The sequence below is a fragment of the Etheostoma spectabile genome, chromosome 12 (genome assembly GCF_008692095.1).
Source record: "Etheostoma spectabile isolate EspeVRDwgs_2016 chromosome 12, UIUC_Espe_1.0, whole genome shotgun sequence".
Lineage (NCBI taxonomy): Eukaryota > Metazoa > Chordata > Actinopteri > Perciformes > Percidae > Etheostoma > Etheostoma spectabile.
In genome coordinates, this window is record NC_045744.1 from 29,616,431 (window position 1) to 29,631,305 (window position 14,875).

Here is a 14,875-nt window from a genome sequence, read left to right on the forward strand (position 1 = left end):
TGACTGGAGAATGAAGGCATAAGAGATCAGCCTGGTAAGATGACGCCAAACCATTTAAGGCCTTAAAAACAAGCTTAAAATCTTAAAATATTCACTTAACATGAAATCTATCCATTTGTGCTTTAACTGAGCATCTTGACAGTTTCTGTCCTTTTAGAGAGCAAATTATTTTAACAGGTGAAAGTAGCAGCACCAGCTGGAAGGCAAGGGATTAGGCAATGGTTAGGGTAGAAACGTAGCGCCCTGGATGGGCGCTGCGAGGGGCACGGGCACAAAGGGACCACCGGTGTGAATAAAACACTTAAAAACCTCTTTAAAAAACCTGGCTTGGTTCTAAAAAGCTGTTTAAAAAAAGGTCAAATGTTCAGAGCAGGGTAAAAGAACCACCGGACAGGACGGACAGCGGGAAAATAAAACTTTAAATGAAAGGTCTCCCCCGCTCCTGCTCGGCTCCTCAACCTGAGACACTACCACATAATTACAATAAATAATAATTAATAAAAGAAAAAAGAAAAAAAGAGTTATATAGATATATAAAATGATTAAATGAATAAATGTATAGAAAGAGAATAAGAGTAATGTGGATAAAAAAAATGCCCGGTGTCCCAAACTAAAATAAATTCTATTTAAATATGTTAAAATCATTATTTGAGATAAATTACTTTTGAAAATAACATTTAAAGGTACTAAAATACTGTTTGAATTACTTCCCCCTAAGGATAAAAAGTACACATACCATTAAAATTATTAGATCAGTGCATGTTAGGGTTATGGTTAGGGTTGGGGGTTATGGTTAGGGTTAGGGGGTTATGGTTAGGGTTGGGGTTAGTGGGGTTAGGGTTAGGGGGTTATGGTTAGGGGGTTATGGTTGGGTTGGGGGTTATGTTGGGTTAGGGTTATGTTGGGTTGGGGGTTATGGTTAGGGTTAGGGGTTATGGTTAGGGGTTTGGTTAGGGGGCTGGGGTTATGGTTAGGGGTTATGGTTAGGGGTTGGGTTAGGGTTAGGGGGTTATGGTTAGGGTTAGGTGGTTATGGTTAGGGGGTTATGGTTAGTTAGGTTAGGGTGTTATGGTTAGGTTAGGGGTTAGGGTTGGGTTGAGGGTTGGGGTTAGGGTTAGGGTTATGGTTAGGGTCTGGGTTAGGGTTGGGGGTTAGGTTGGGGGTTGGGGGGGGGGGGTTAGGGTTAGGGGTTATGGTTGGGTTTAGGTGGTTAGGGTTAGGGGGTTATGTTAGGTTGGGGGTTTGGTTAGGGTTGGGGGTTGGGGTTGGGTTAGGGGGTTATGGTTAGGGTTAGGGGGTAGGGTTCGGGGGTTATGGTTAGAGTTAGGGGTTGGGGTTAGGGTTAGGGGGTTATGGTTAGGGGGTTGGGGTTAGGGTTAGAGCCACCATAGAGCAATTCCTCACGAGGATAGCTTTTGAACAACGGTCCCTTTCACATCGCTGATTATTGAACTCTCAGTGCTAACATACTTTAAAATTGACTAAGCACACCACATTTGCAACAACAAAAATATATATCAAACACAGATAAAGTGGGCTATGACATATATTTGGTAAAGTGTTTTGTAAAGAACAGCAGGGTGCTGAAGTCACAGAGGTCCATTCCAAAAGCAGAAATAGTTTGGGTTTTTGTATAAATGGTATGGGGGCAATGTTGTGAATCCTCACCTGCTGTTTTGCTGGTGTGATCTGTTGGGTGTGCAGGCTGGGAGTCCGACGTCCTCCAGGAGCAGCTGGGCATCGCACACTACCTCACCACGAACCACACCCCCCCTCTGTCGTCCAGTAAGGCTCTCACGGTGAAAGACCTGCTGCTTTCCAGTCCGGGACAGACAGTAAGGAGAGAATATTTCTGTAAAAGAAAGAGACTTGTTAGACTTTCTTACCAATGGGGACATTAAATAAAACATTTCAGTCTCAGTCCTCTGAATAAATCAAACAGAGAGACATTTTTTGTTATGACCTGTCCCACTCTGAGAGCTATAGGGAACAGTTTGCACAAAATGAAGAGAATTTTAAGAGCTGCTCCACTTCAATGGTAACTCCACTCCACTCTTGGTAAACTGCAGAGTCACTGGAATATTCTGTCCATCTGGTTCGCAGGCGCAGCGATTCCCCCAGCATTCCTTGCAAGAGCTTGTCCTTAATGAGGATGAGAAGAAGCTCCTGGCTAAAGAAGGGGTGAATTTACCCAGCAAACTGCCCCTGTCCAAGGTACACACACATACACTTCCTCCTCTCTCTGGCACACACATGCATCAAAATCTGTATCCCCAGTTGCACAATCTCTGCCAGTTGTCGCCCCCCCTTCTCCCCCCCTCCAACCTAGTTTCTCCTCTAATGCCCTTTTCTTCTTGATTCTCTCTTGTCCCCATCCTCCCGTGTGTTTCATCACCCTGACAAGTTTGAAGAGAGGGTTTTGAAGAAGATCCAGCGGAAAATCCGCAACAAGCGCTCAGCTCAAGAAAGTCGGAAGAAGAAGAGGGAATATGTTCATAATCTGGAGGGAAGGTAGGAGCCCAGTGCACTCTGCATCCTCATTACAGCGATATTATCTCTGCATACACTGGCCTAGAAAATGAAACTTCTATTTCTAGTCATTTGTTGTGCTCCAAACTGAATCACTCTACATACACTTGATTAGGAATGGAACATTTGTAAAGAAGAAAATGTCAAATTAACTTTTGTTTTTATCATTGTTGATGAAGCAAGTGTTTTCCTTTCAGAAAAATTCACAGCAACAGAGTTTGTTTAGAATATAAAGACAAAGTACGCTGCAGATTTTGACTTCAACTCTCTACTGATATTTTTGATGATCAACATTTTAAATTAACAGTCTCAATCTCCTGCATTTGCAATTTTGCTGATTGTAAACAAAACATATTTTAGATTGTGACCATATACCAGTAGAGGAAGAAGTATTCCGATCCTTTACCTAGGTAAAAGTACTAATACCACACTGTGAATTTACTCTATTACAAATAAAAGGCATGAATTGGAAATGTTTCTTAAGTTAAAGTCATCAATCATCAGGAAAATGTACTTGAAGCATTAAAAGTAAAAGTACTCAATGCAGAAAAATACTCATTTTAGAAACTAGAAAGGATCAAACCAGCTCTGTCAATCAACTAAGAGTTTGACCTGTTGATCCATAAAAAATATATATTTCCTTCTGAAATGTATTTGAGTAGAAGTGGCGTGAAAAGAAAAGACTTAAGTAAAGTATGTTTAATTTGTACTTAAGTGCAGTACTTGAGTAAATGTACTAAGTTACATTCTGTGACTGCCATATACATATGGACTAGTAGACAGACAGACAGACAGACAGACAGACAGACAGATAGATAGATAGATAGATAGATAGATAGATAGATAGATAGATAGATAGATAGATAGATAGATAGATAGATAGATAGATAGATAGATAGATAGATAGATAGATAGATAGATAGATAGACAGACAGACAGACAGATAGATACGTTATTCATCCCTAAGGAAATTTTAGGCATCCAGTAGCAAGAAAACCATAACACAACAAACACATATATATATAACACATACCTAAGAATAAAATTAAAAATTAAAAACTAAAAATTCACAGAAATGCAACAACCATAATAATGTGAGATACTATTGTAGACTGTGTGTAACGATGACAGTGCAAAAAGTGAACAAGTGAAAAAGTGAACAGTGCAGTAGATCATGATAAAAACATTGACTTTGACCATACAATATAAACATAATAACCTGTAAACTGACTGACTAAATAAGAATAAGAACATTATGTACCAGGGAATAAGTCATAAGATGTAAGATGCAGATGTTATGACCACCACGGTCCAGGTTATGTGGGGCTAATATAGCCAATGTCTTGTATAGTCATGTCTAGTGTAGCAAACATATTTGTAAAAGAATATTATGAAATAGGTAGGTAAGGACTAACACACAATAAATAAAGAATGTAAGGAGGTTCTAGCAAAACCAGAAAATTGGACATAAACAGTGCAGCTGTGAGAGAAACCCAGTAGAGCAGGGGTCTTCAACAGGGGGTCTGCATGGGGGTCGCGGAAGTTTTGGTTGATTAGACTTTTTTTTATATCCCCCCCCCTGCAATTTTTTCCACTAATTGAAATGTCTTTAAATCCACATTAACATGAATTCAACACACTGTAGTAAACAGATAAATGGAGGCAGAAGATGTCTCTCAGTCATCAATGCACACATGGCACTATAGGACCAGTTTGATATAACACAATTTTATACAATATATATAATTAGGGGGTCCCCGCTCCATCTCGCCATCAGTTTGGGGGTCCTTGGCCTGGAAAACGTTGAAGACCCCTGCAGTAGAGTATGATGGCCAGCGGCCCAAACCAGCAGCTGAACCGCTCTGTGGTGCAGCTGGAACGGGGATTAGGCAGAAGTTGAAGATGCTGTGCAGATCATCGCACAATAAAGGGGCAGGAGGTTTTGCCAAGATGGAGCTCAGTTTAGTCCTTCTTCTCCTCCTCCTCCTCCTCTTCATCTGCCTCCAGGCTGTGCAGAATGAGCCCTATCACACAGCCAGCCTTTGTCACCACATTTGTTAATCCTGCCTGCCTCCCCTATGTTGGCTCTTCCTCCCCATCACACCTCCGCAAAACAACGCAGAGTGGTAGTGCTTGTTTGATTAATATGTTGAAGGGCTTGTAAAAAATGGCCAACGCAGCAATGATTCGGTGTCTCAGACCGGTCCAGGTTTGATAATCAGCGTCCCCTCCTGTTATTTGTAGGACTGCTTGATTTTACCCATGCTGAGCTTTAGATGATAGTACCACTGGACTCAACTAAGCCATCGGTGATTCATCTCAGAAGAGTGGCGTCCTCTGAATCTGAATTGGAACTCAGAGAGGTAGAAAGAATAAAGTAAGAGAGTTTGGGCTCTAATGATGGACAAGCTGTGGCCAACGTGTGGTAATCTAAGAACCAAGGAACCATAGTGTTTTCCACCTGAAGCAATAAACATACCCGAGCATGCAAAATTGGTAGTGTGATTGCTAGTGTGCTTACAGCAGGGTAGGTATGGAAGCCCATAGTGGACTTAATTAAAGTTAATACAAACTGAAAATGAAATGAAAATGTAATTCAACAATAGTATTCTAATTTTCCACGCCTGGGTTTTCTGAATGAAAATTCACATATTCACAATTTGTATGGGTGTTCTAGACCACATTAAAATGAAAATGTAAAGGCTGAATTAAAATCCAATATGAACAGTGTAGTAACTAATTTTCCATTTGCGCAAGCAAATTTAAGTCACAATTAAAATTAAAATGCAATTTCTAACCAGAATCCACCAAAGGTGCATATGCCATATGGAGTTTTCCTTTTCATTTTCAAATGGTTAGAAAATGTATTTTAAGTTTCATTGTGACTTAGATATTGCTAGGTTAAATAGAAACGTAAGCTACATTGTCTGTATTGCATTTTTAAATTTGAATTCATGTTGTAATATTATCCACTGTACAGCAGGTTATGTCTTTGAAAATCAACAGCTTTTACATTTTTAGTTTATTATGGTCCTGGAACGCCCATACAAGTTATTGAAAACTAAAAAGCAAACTGCTTTATAGCATTTTTATTTTAGTGATTTAAATAACACATATACATATGAGGACAAGTATTATGCTATTGTGAATTACATTTTCGTTTGAAAGTTTACATTATCATTTTAGTTAAGTCCCCTATGAGCTTCCATTACATAACATGACATAACATGACATCACATGTCATTTAGCTGACGCTTTTATCCAAAGCGGCTTATAATTGCTATATATCAGAGGTTGCACGCCTCTGGAGCAACTAGGGGTTAAGTGTCTTGCTCAGGGACACATTGGTTGATGTATCACAGTAGGATTACATGCCTTTTGGTCACCCCCCCCCCCCCCCCCCCCCCAAGTGAGCTATGGAGATCCCATTCAAGCATGAGCTCTGTTGTCTGTAGACTACAAAAGCTTCATGATGAGAGTGTCACTCCCAGTAAGCAGAGTCAGTATTTAGTTGGAAATGAAACCAGCTGCAAGCAGCGTATCAACCAGGTACTATTAATCATGGCTCAGCTCAGTCAGATGACCACCATAGTGTGACTCAAGGGGGTGGGAGGGTTCACTGGATATGGGGTGCAAGAACACTCAGACAGATATTGGCAAAGAGAGAAACAAAGCATGATATGATACCCTTCATTTTATCTCTATTTCCCCTCTCTTTCTCTTCTGTTTCTTGCAGGATGTCTGCATGCCGTGCTTACAACCTCAAGCTGCAGGGAAGGGTCCAGCAGCTGGAGGAGACCAACAAGTGAGTCCTGAAATCAGCCAACAAGGGCTGCACCTACTGATAATTTTCCTGAATGATTGCTCTTTTTGTTACTTTCAATTGGGTTTTTCCAGTTCAAATTGGAAAACGCCCATCACATACATGAAATCAGCAGTGATGTAGAGCAGAGAAACTAGAAGGACCAATATTGTTCCATCTGAAATGATAACACTGGCAAATCTGATCAGCTGTAGCTTAGTAATTAAGCTAATGTTAGCGCCATGGTTTAGTTAGTAATGCAGTTGCCAGCTGACTCTGTAAACTGGTATTATGTAAATGGCGTGTTTTAATATAGCGCTTTTCTAGTCTTAACAACAACTCAAAGCGCTTTTACATCATACAGGAACTATTCACACACATTCACACACTGTGGACGAGGTTGCCGTACAAGGTGCCACCTGCTCACCAGATACACACTCACGCACATTGGGGGCAACTCTGGGTTCAGTGTCTTGCCCAAGGACATGGGACTACAGGGCCAGGGATTGAACCACCAACCTTTCAAATGGCAGGCAACCGCTCTACCACTGAGCCACAGCTGCCCCATGCTGGAAGATTTGGCAGCACCTTTGACCTTTTCTTATATATGCCCTTGACGGTTACATACATGATATCCTTTCCCTTCATCATGGCTAAGCTACTATCATAAAAGGGAGAAATATGTCATAATGTCATTGCTGATTTTGCCTGAGACATTCAGTTTCAGCTTGAGTCTTGTAGCACCATATCATAGCTACTTTTTACAATAAAAAAAAAAAATAGTCCTGGCGCTGGTATTACTTTTGGTATTAGTTTAAATATATGGTGTTTGGTTTGGTTGTAAACCCCCTTTTCCAATCACAGCCATCCCCTGGTACGGGGGTTAAGTTATGATTGGACAATCACTGTTATAGGGGAGGGGTTTAGCAAAAGGTTGATAGCACACTTAAAGAACAGTTCCATAAATCCATAAATGCAGCTCAGCACCTTCTTTCAATCGTCGCAATCCCTTGAAGGCACAATCTCACAACACAGAAAACCAACCCTCCAAAGGACCCTTTGAAGTAATGCCTTTTACTTGCCAGTGATCACAGCCGCTGAAATAATTAGGCCAACCTGTGGCCCCTTGTGTGAACATTTTACACAGTCTCCTGTCTGTATTTGCATTGCAGTGATCTGCTGGAGCAGCTAAGCCGGCTACAGGGTCTCCTTCCTAACACCTCCGGCAAAACAACACACAGAGGGACCTGCATCATGGTGAGATACACAACACATTACATTGATTTACACTATTGGGAATTTGCTTAGACAGCATAATCTGCAACAACTGAATAATAATAGATAAAGGTAGTGATATGTAATGGACACTACAGTGCCTAACCTGTGTATTTTGTACCTGTCTTATTCTATTTGATCTGTTTCTATGTATTTTATTTAACAAATGTGCTCCACTACTGCTATGATTACCTTTAAGATTTAAATGGAGAATATTAGCAGCTGCGCTCATCTTTTGTGCCAAATTGTATGTAGGCCATGCCTAATGAGTCATTTCTTCTTTCCCTGTGATTTCTGTCCTTTTCTTCTGTCCTCTGTCTCCTGTGCTTGGCCTGTTTTTGTCCTGCCGTCTTTATTCATGTCCAGGTTTTGCTCCTCTCCTTCTCCCTGCTCATATCCTCAAATCTTCAGCCAGACCCCTACAGCCAACCCAGCCAGGAAGAGTACACACAGACCAAAGGTGTGTAGACATACACACACTGGCACTTTCTCTCCCTATAACACACACAAACACACACTGACTCCTCCCCCCCCCCCCCCCCCCCCCCCCCCCCAGTGCCGTCCCGCACCTTGCAATCCATGGATGAAGGGCGAGACGCTGCTCCTCTTCCTCTCTTCTCCGTCTCCAGGGGCTTTGAGGCCCTGTGCCGGCTGATGGACAGGTCTCCCTGCAGCAGATTTCCAATTGTCTCAGCACCACAGGCACCGGGACAATCGCTGATCTCCTCGGGACCCCCAGAAGGAAAGACTTAGCTAAAGGGAAAGCAGACCTGCTTGCAGGCGCAGCATCTAAATGAGCAGCTCGATTGCTTTTCGGCATCTATTCCTCACTGCAGACTGAGTGAGGCGTTATGTTGTCTTTGGCATCAGCTCCAACACACAACCCGCTAGTTAAAAGATTTAACTGCGATGTGCTCACTTAGATGGAGGCCGGTGAGGACTTCATCCAAACAGGCGTCATTTTTCCATTTGTTTTGGAAACTGGAGCCTCAGGAACCTGGTGGAGCATGTATTATACATATACTACTGCAAGATGCAGACATGTAGGATCTGTTCAACAACACAAATGTATATTCACTGCTATTTTATTATTTACTTTTAATGTATATGTTAAAAAGTTTGTGCATTTTTTGTAACAGTTCAGTGCAATGCTGGCACGAGATCATTAAAATGTTTCCTCCGGCGAGTTTTGGAAGCTCCTGAAAGGATTTGTTTTTTTAGAGTAATGCCATATGTCATAATGAGGCAATTTGATTTGGCAACAAAGAATAAATGACATCGAGCAAAAGCTGCTGCATGACTTATCACTTCAATAGACGTCATAATAAGCTCCGCTTAAGGCCAGCTATCAATATGAAGAAGTGGGCTCGGGGTTTAAAAACATAATGGATATTATATCTCAATTTTAGAGCAACAGACTTAGTTGTTGTTATATTTATGGAAATACAATTGGCTAAGCAAAGTGCCTTGGTCTCTAAACAATGGTGCAAAGCCTGCTGTTATTTAATGCAATTACGGGATAATGACTGTCTGCCATCTGTTACATGGAGTCCATCCATTAAAAACACACCATTGATGTCTCTGGTTCACGGGGGCAACACCTGACATAATGTTCTCTCTCACAATATGTCCAGAACATTGTTTTCTTCCCAATATCTGTTCATGTCCCTAATACAAATCTTTACAATTTAAAAACAAAACAAAAAAAACCTACAATTTCAGCAAACCCAATCTAGAAACGAGTACATGCCCCACATTGGGTGTCAGAAATAAATTATTAATCAGACTTCTTTAAGGGGTGTATCACGGAGGTGTGATAAAAAGGCATAAAGGTAACTCTGATTATGAGAATATTAATCATGTCAGAGTTGAGGAGAGCTGCTGCTGCTACCTGCAGGGAGAATCAGGTCGGGAGAAAACGATCATTAATCAGATATTCTTGCAAGCTTTGTTTACCAATTTGTGATTTATTGGACTTTGGAGCAGAGAGGCAGAACAATATTAAGTTCGGCAATCATGAGCTGGAGCAAAATACTGTGATACATACTGCATATATTGCATGAATCAAGGTTATTCCATTTATCTAGTGGTCAAACATTTACTAACTACATTCTGGATATTAAAGATATTTAATATTTAATTTTTTGCCCACGTCTGGATTCCCAGTGATAAGTGCATTTACTCAAGTACTGTACCTAAGTACAATTTTGAGGTACTTGTACTTTACTTGAGTCTTTTCATGCCACTTTCTACTTCAACTCCCACAGGGAGAAATACAGTACTTTTTTACTCCACTACGTTCATCTGAAAGCATTATTTACTACTTACTTTGCAATTTACAAAAATTTGCACACAAAACACATGCACTTTATAAAATACAAGATTTATTATCATAACTTAAACTACCCAACAATATAAAGACCTACAAGTCCTGCTGAAAATATTAGCCAAGTAAACTCTTAGTTGAGTGACAGATGTGTTTTATTTGCATTATATGCGTTAAGTACTTTTACTTTTAATACTTCAATTCAGGGCTGTAGTACTCGAGTCCGGTCTTGGACTCGAGTCCGGACTCAAGACCGTGTTTCTATGGTCTCTGACTTGTCTCGGACTCGCTAGTAGTTTGACTCGGACTTGTCTCGGTCTCGGCCACTGGTCTTACCAGATATGGCTTTTGGGCTTTTGGTCTGGACCGAGTCCAGGCGTCTTTATTATGTTGATTATAATATCGGAGGGAAAGTGAAAGACCTTTTTTCTGTCCTGGACTCGGTCTTGACTTGGACTCAAACCTCTTTGGACTTGGTCTTGTCTTGGACTCGACTAGTCCTGGTCTTGGACTAGTCTTGGACTCGACTAAGGTGGTCTTGACTACAGCCCTGCTTCAATTACATCTTCCTGATGATGCTCACATATCTAAACTTAAGTAACACTTATTATTTAAGGGCTTTTACTTGTAAGTCTTTTACAGTGTGGTATTTTACTTCATAAAAAGATCTGAATACTTCTTCCATCACTGTGGATTTCTAAGAAGACTAAGAAGACCCCTGTATTTTAAGGAAGAACATTTATTTATTTACAATATATTATTCATTCACAAAGAAAATGGGTGTCCTTAATGGTTGGATTTTACCTAATTTTTTAATTAAGGCATTAAGATAAATTTCCAAAACATGATTTTTTTATTCTTCTTTTTAGTCAATTTAAGCATGGGTATGTAAACTTATGAGCACCATTGTAGATTAACGCACACAAACTTTTATCAGGAGCGCTATATTTGTTTAAATTTGCTTCTAACTCATATTTGTAACTTTGGGTTTTAGGTTTTAATCTTTGAAGTGATTTTAATTGCTCTTTCAATTCTTTCTTTCCTTGCTTATTTTCTGTTGGACCCTACTGTATTTTTACAAATGTTTCCCACGTGAAGCACTTTGCGACTTAGTCTGTAAAAGGTGCTAGATCAAATAAACTTATTATTATTATTAATTCCATGCCTCGTCCACCAAGACAAATTCCTCGTTAGTATAACTTACTTTGGCAAAATCAATCAATCAATCAATCAAAATGTATTTATGTAGCACTTTACAGCAACCAGCAGGTATCCGAAGTGCTTAACAGAATGAGTAAAATCACATCATACAGTAGAAAGAGTGAACATAGAAAACAGTCAAATCAGAAAAGATCACAAAGAGACAGAAGAATGAAATGGTCCAGATATGATTTGAGTTTGGACCTACCAACTGCAAAAGCCTGACCCCCTCATCGTTTATACCTGGACCTTGGGACTTCTAAAACCAACTGATCTGAAGACCACAGTGACCGGTTGTGCTCCCGTAAAGTTAAAATTTCAGACAAATACTCTATGAAGCCTTGAAAACAAACAATAAAGTCTGAAAATCTATTTTAAAACGCACCGGGAGCCAATGCAGGGTGTAGAGAAGGGGTGTGATGTGTGCACGTCTAGATGTATTTGTTAAAAAGCGAGCTGCGGCATTTTGCACAAGTTGAAGGAGTGAGATGGATGTCTGATTCAGACCGACATACACACACACACACACACACACACACACGCACACACACACAGAGACAGCGTTACAGTAGTCCAACCTTGAACTGATAAAAGCATGAATGGCCTTTTCTAGGTCGTGCCTGCTAAGAAAAGGCTTAACTTTAGCCAGCAGACAAAAGTAAGGATTTTGATTCTTATTCATAATATTCTGTCTTTATCCTTCCATTTATAAAATCTGGACATAATCTATGTATTGTACTATGTTTGCTTCCACACATACACATACACACATACATACAACCTCAGCTTGACTATAGACACAGTTAAGGGGAGACAGGAGGAATAGCTCCATCCATTTCCCGTTGTTTTTTAGGTGCCGTGACAAACAAAAACCTAATTGAACCTTAAGTGAGAATTAAATTACCTCATTAAGAGTCTTAGAAAGCTTTAGCAGAATGCAAATGAACACTGAGAGCTACTAACCGTGTCTGCATTCCCATCCATCTCAGTATTGGTAAAACATTAAAGGGAAATGGCAACAAATTGTTTTCTTTTCAGGTCGTTCCTGATTGCTAATAGAGCCGGACAAAGAAACAGGGATGAGAATAAATAGCTTCCTGTTGGCTTGAATGGACCTTAAATCGGATCAATTAAGACAAAGGAGGATCACTTGATGTTATAGAGAGTCCTACCACATCCAGGCTGGATTTGAGAAAATGACTCTTGACACTGTTTAGGGTGTGAAACAGAAAGATGAACTCAAAACCAAATTCATCTAGCAGCTACCAATTGACAAAGTAGAGGCGAATGATCACACATGGTAAGCTCCACAACAAGAAAACAACCCTATTATTACAAAGTGTGGCCCTGAAATTCTCATTTTCCTTTTCGCTTAACTCATGCACAGCTGACAACAGCGGTGCATTGTGTGAAAACTGACAGTGACCTATAAAGAATGAAAATGAAACACACAAACACCCCCATACACACACCTATCTCTCCACAGCTCCCTCACAAAGACTGAAAGCTGTTTGAAATCTAATTTGTAATTCCTCTGATGTGCATCATTTCAGACGCTCTGTGACAACACCTTGAAGGCTAAGGAAACCTTTCTGAAAACACCCTCCTGAGTCATTTACCTACACATCATATGCAGAAATATGACAGGTGCTACTGGGACATAACATTAGCTGGCTCCATCCAAAAGGGAAATGGAATGGAAAAACAATGAATAGCAAGCCTATAGCATAGGAAATACTCACAATTTAAATTAAGCAGAAACACACTTTGGAAATCATGTTTTCTGAGCATCAATAATCATTTACCTATAAGCAAAGACAATTCAGAAAACGCTTTTTTGCAGTGCATCAGACTGCTAATATTTCCCTTTCTGAATCTTTTACTGGAAACGGAGCACATAAGTGGCTCAATAAGAGTTTAACAAAAACATATGTATCTATTGGAGTTTCATTAATGTTCAGTATCTACTGTAATAATCCTTGTATCAATAGCAGTAATAGATATTGCAGCCTCCGTGCGCGCTCCGGGAGTGCGCCATGGAGCGGTGGAGGAGAGCGCAGCGAGTATAAAAGCGTCAGCCTGCTGTCAGCGTCAGAAGATGCGTTTGCATCACGACAGACTTCAGCAGGACTCTCCCAAGTAGGCTGACACGGATACGATCCGAGTAGGTTTAGAAATAACTCGGATAACTCATGCAACTCTGAGGCTTTGAACAGAACTTCATCCAGAACGAAGGAGATGGGGATTTATGCGTCCTCACCTGGAAGTTAGCCGCGAAGAAGACGGGAACGCTGCCGTAGCTGGTTTTGAACCCTTGTTTCCCTCTGCAGAAGCATGCAGAGCAACAGCAGCGCCCCTGGGCCCCTGGGGGCCCTGAACGTGTGCGGGGGAGAAGAGGACGACATCTCCGGAGTGGTCAGCCTCACGGGAGCAGCCTCTAACCTCGCAGCTCTGAACCTGTCACTCAACTGCTGGCTCCTCATCCTCTCCAAGGAGTCCTCGCTGGACCTGCACGCAGACGGCGCAAACCTGGCAGTAGGTGTAGATAACAATGGAAGAGTCCAGATGGATTGTGATTAAAATGCATTTAGTATGACTCGCCTGTAAGAAAGTGCTTAGTGGATACATGTATCATACGTAACATATATGTTGTATTTGGACATTTTGAATTTCCTTGTGTGCACTTGTGTGAACATTTAGGTCCAAGATGCCCTTGTATGTGTTTGACAGACCGCAGAAGTACTGTACTTATGTACACTACATTTTTACTCCACTAATGTGTCAGCTTTACTTTACAAATAAAGCTTTTTGCACACAAAATATATTATTTGAAACATGTTTTATTATAAATTCAACTTCCCAATAACATAAAGGCCTACAGGTTACTACAGCTGAAAATGATTAACCGATTAATCTCGTAGTTGATTGACAACTGTTTTGATCAATCCAGTTTCTAAAATGTGAGGATTTTTCTGCATTGTATTTATAGCACCCCCTGGTGATCAATTTGAATAATTCTTTCAGGGCGTGGTCCAGGTACTTATGAGGACATATCATGAGAGCTGTATGATGATTGGACCATGAATATATGATTTATAGTAAAATGGGTGTAATGCCAATCACTTATCTTGTGCTTGTAGCGCCCCCTAGCGGCATATGTATATAAAACTGTCGGGGTATATCTGGGGCACTTATCTGAACATACCCTGGGAGTTTTGTGGGTTTGGGTACTAGTGGTGTACATATATAAAAATGTCTGGGTATATCTGGGGCACTTATCTGAACATACCCTGGGAGTTTTGTGGGTTAGGGTACTAGTGGCATGTGTATATAAAACTGTCTGGGTATAACTGGGGCACTTATCTGAACATACCCTGGGAGTTTTGTGGGTTTGGGTACTAGTGGTGTACGTATAAAAAAATGTCTGGGTATATCTGGGGCACTTATCTGAACATACCCTGAGAGTTCTGTGATGATTGGTTTTACGGTTGCTGATTTATGTTTATTTATGCCCCTTTTTGAAGTATATTGGTCAATAACTTGAAAAGTAATTGAGATATGGACATGCTTTACCAACTGCTTACACCAGCTTGATCCATTGATGATTCACTGAACATTTGGTGGCGATCGGAGCTACGGTGTAGGAGGAGATCTCAAAAATGTATTTTACAGAAAATTCAAAATGGTGGAAACATTTTCTAGGCAGACCTTAATGATCCTTGAGGCTTTTTTTGTAGAGCACA

At 40.5% G+C, this 14,875-nt stretch overlaps 2 protein-coding genes across 3 annotated transcripts in view; both read left to right on the forward strand.

Annotated features, from left to right (window-relative positions):
- LOC116699108 (cyclic AMP-responsive element-binding protein 3-like protein 3-A) overlaps nucleotides 1–8,841 on the forward strand; it is an 11,630-nt gene extending 2,789 nt beyond the window's left edge. For both annotated transcript variants that reach the window (XM_032531505.1, XM_032531506.1), the window contains 7 exons: nucleotides 1,705–1,835; nucleotides 2,104–2,214; nucleotides 2,405–2,511; nucleotides 6,266–6,334; nucleotides 7,504–7,588; nucleotides 7,973–8,066; nucleotides 8,163–8,841. In XM_032531505.1, coding sequence (XP_032387396.1) covers nucleotides 1,705–1,835; nucleotides 2,104–2,214; nucleotides 2,405–2,511; nucleotides 6,266–6,334; nucleotides 7,504–7,588; nucleotides 7,973–8,066; nucleotides 8,163–8,359 — 794 coding nt within the window. In that variant the 3' untranslated portion in view covers nucleotides 8,360–8,841. The remainder of the gene's footprint in view (nucleotides 1–1,704; nucleotides 1,836–2,103; nucleotides 2,215–2,404; nucleotides 2,512–6,265; nucleotides 6,335–7,503; nucleotides 7,589–7,972; nucleotides 8,067–8,162) is intronic.
- A 4,406-nt stretch (nucleotides 8,842–13,247) lies between these two features.
- LOC116699494 (relaxin-3 receptor 1) overlaps nucleotides 13,248–14,875 on the forward strand; it is a 4,144-nt gene continuing 2,516 nt past the window's right edge. Inside the window, exon 1 of the mRNA XM_032532113.1 lies at nucleotides 13,248–13,667. Coding sequence (XP_032388004.1) covers nucleotides 13,467–13,667 — 201 coding nt within the window. The 5' untranslated portion in view covers nucleotides 13,248–13,466. The remainder of the gene's footprint in view (nucleotides 13,668–14,875) is intronic.